At 34.4% G+C, this 2,027-nt stretch overlaps 1 protein-coding gene across 1 annotated transcript; it reads right to left on the reverse strand.

The window, feature by feature from the left end:
- Nucleotides 1-659: 659 nt before the first annotated feature.
- On the reverse strand, nucleotides 660-1,630 carry LOC111376175. Its single transcript, XM_022999121.1, has 2 exons — nucleotides 1,315-1,630; nucleotides 660-1,165 (listed from the first exon to the last, which is right to left on the reverse strand). Exon 1 carries the CDS (start codon nucleotides 1,537-1,539, stop codon nucleotides 1,336-1,338), a length of 204 nt encoding a protein of 67 aa, XP_022854889.1. The 5' UTR covers nucleotides 1,540-1,630; the 3' UTR covers nucleotides 660-1,165; nucleotides 1,315-1,335.
- Between the last annotated feature and the right edge of the window lie 397 nt (nucleotides 1,631-2,027).

The raw sequence follows: 2,027 nt of genomic DNA on the forward strand, positions 1-2,027 counted from the left end.
TCGGTTTTGTACATAACCCTGAATAGACACGAGAGTGGAAAGTTTTATCTTGACACTAGAGCTGCCGATGAGGTTGGTGAAGGTATATTTCTCAATCCAAAATAAAAATTATTTAACTCAATGGCTGGCTTGGATTCTGATACAATATCTATTTTGAAACTACAGGCGGCCCGACTGTGTGTATGACAGGTAACCAAATTGCTGTAAAAAGTTGGACAATGTATCAGAGCATACAAATGTCTTGAGTTTCATTGTCATCATTTAAATTAAACTCGATCGAGTTCTTACATGCTACTTGAAATATTTTTTTTAATATAATTTTTTAAATGGTATGACATTCACATGGTACTTCCAAGACATGCCTCGTGCACCTGCACATGCATAGCACGTCTGGTGCACATGCTTGAATGCCTTGTGTACATTGTAATTTTACTATTAGAGGTGAAAATTGATTTTTTTTTTTTTCCTTTTTAGACTGTGTGATTAATAAGTAGGTAAAAGTTATAGGTCCACAAGCAAAATTATTTTATTTAGTGAACATATGGTTGAAAATGAATTTTAAAGAATCTATTAGTAAAAATGGCATGTACAAGAATGAAGAATGTCCACATTAATCCCTATTTATCTTAAAGAGACTAATTTGGTCCGTACACATTCTACTCGTTTCCAAAACCTCACATCTTCATTTCAGCCTTCACAATTTACAGACAAAAATTATTAAAATTGGGTTTGTCTACATGTGCATCGGGGTTGACGTACAGATCCCCTCACAAGAGGAGGGACTTTATTCGACATTGTTCCCCTCTCTTGTGAAGGGGTCAGTACAACAAATAGAAAAATACATTAAAATTTCAGCTACCCATAGACTTAGCATTGATGACAACAAACAGTTTTTTTTTTTTTCCCCAATTCAACCCTTCATTTGTGTCCTGGGAGAAATGGAGGATTGATTTTTTCGATTTTAACTGGATCTGATTCATTTTTCTCGATCAAATGCTCAAATTTTTCATACTCTAGTAGCGGCAAGGCACGATGCTTCAATACTGCATCGATCTGTCTCATTTTAAAGCCTAAACAGTTAGAAACGGGATATTTACTCGACATCTACGTCCAAGGATCTTCACAGGAAAATATCCGCCCTCACGCAGAGAAACAAATGAAGAGCCTAAACAAGATTGAAAAATAAAGAATATAGATCTTCTAAACAAAACTGCATTCCTTTCCACTGATTGATATCAGAAAATTGAAATAAAAAAAGGAACAAAACAGATAAAAATCAGGGTTTTGCAACATATAAACTCTAATATTGCGTACCAAACATGGACTTATCGTAGGCTAAGAATCCAAGATCAAGCGTCTCGAACACGAAGTACAAATATATCTTCTCTTGAGGACAAAACAAAGGGGCAGAAAACAGAAGCTCCATTTGGTCTGAACATCAACTGATTCTACCTTGCCTCCACAATACGGGCAAGATCCTGTCGCTTCTTGTCTACTTAACTCTTTTTCTTGTTCTCCGCAAATGTAAAGAAAACACATTCTTTCTTGCTTCTTGCTCTGATCAGTACGTTTTGTGTTTTCTCGTTTTCTGGTTTGGATGTGTGTCGGCCAATCTATGACTGCTTGTATATAATAGATAGATTTTGGTGATAAGAACTTTAGGTGGAGTTAATGCTGGATAAAATTAGACACTATGCTGACAAAGATTTTTTATTTTTTATTATTTTTTTATCATGTTCTCGCTACTGTCATTATAGTGGTGCCTACTGTCTAGTAGTAGACAAGATTTTGTTGTCCTTTTTTCTTCATTACTCATGTTGAGTCGTATCTAATTTTACACAACAAAACATATGCTGTTTGATTGGTTCGAATTTCATGGAAAATAGAATTTGAGTTCCACTTTTTTTCAATTGTGTGTTTGATACGTTTTAATTTTCATGGAATTTCATTTTCTTGCCTATCTTGGAAAATGGTTTTTTCTTTGTTTTTTGGTGAGAATTGATTTTCCAACCTGCTTTTTTTTTTTT

The sequence above is a fragment of the Olea europaea genome, chromosome 2 (genome assembly GCF_002742605.1).
Source record: "Olea europaea var. sylvestris chromosome 2, O_europaea_v1, whole genome shotgun sequence".
Lineage (NCBI taxonomy): Eukaryota > Viridiplantae > Streptophyta > Magnoliopsida > Lamiales > Oleaceae > Olea > Olea europaea.

Coding starts and splice junctions, on each gene's coding strand:
- LOC111376175 (XM_022999121.1), bottom strand. CDS start 1,539: ATGTGTTTTCTTTACATTTGCGGAGAACAAGAAAAAGAGTTAAGTAGA.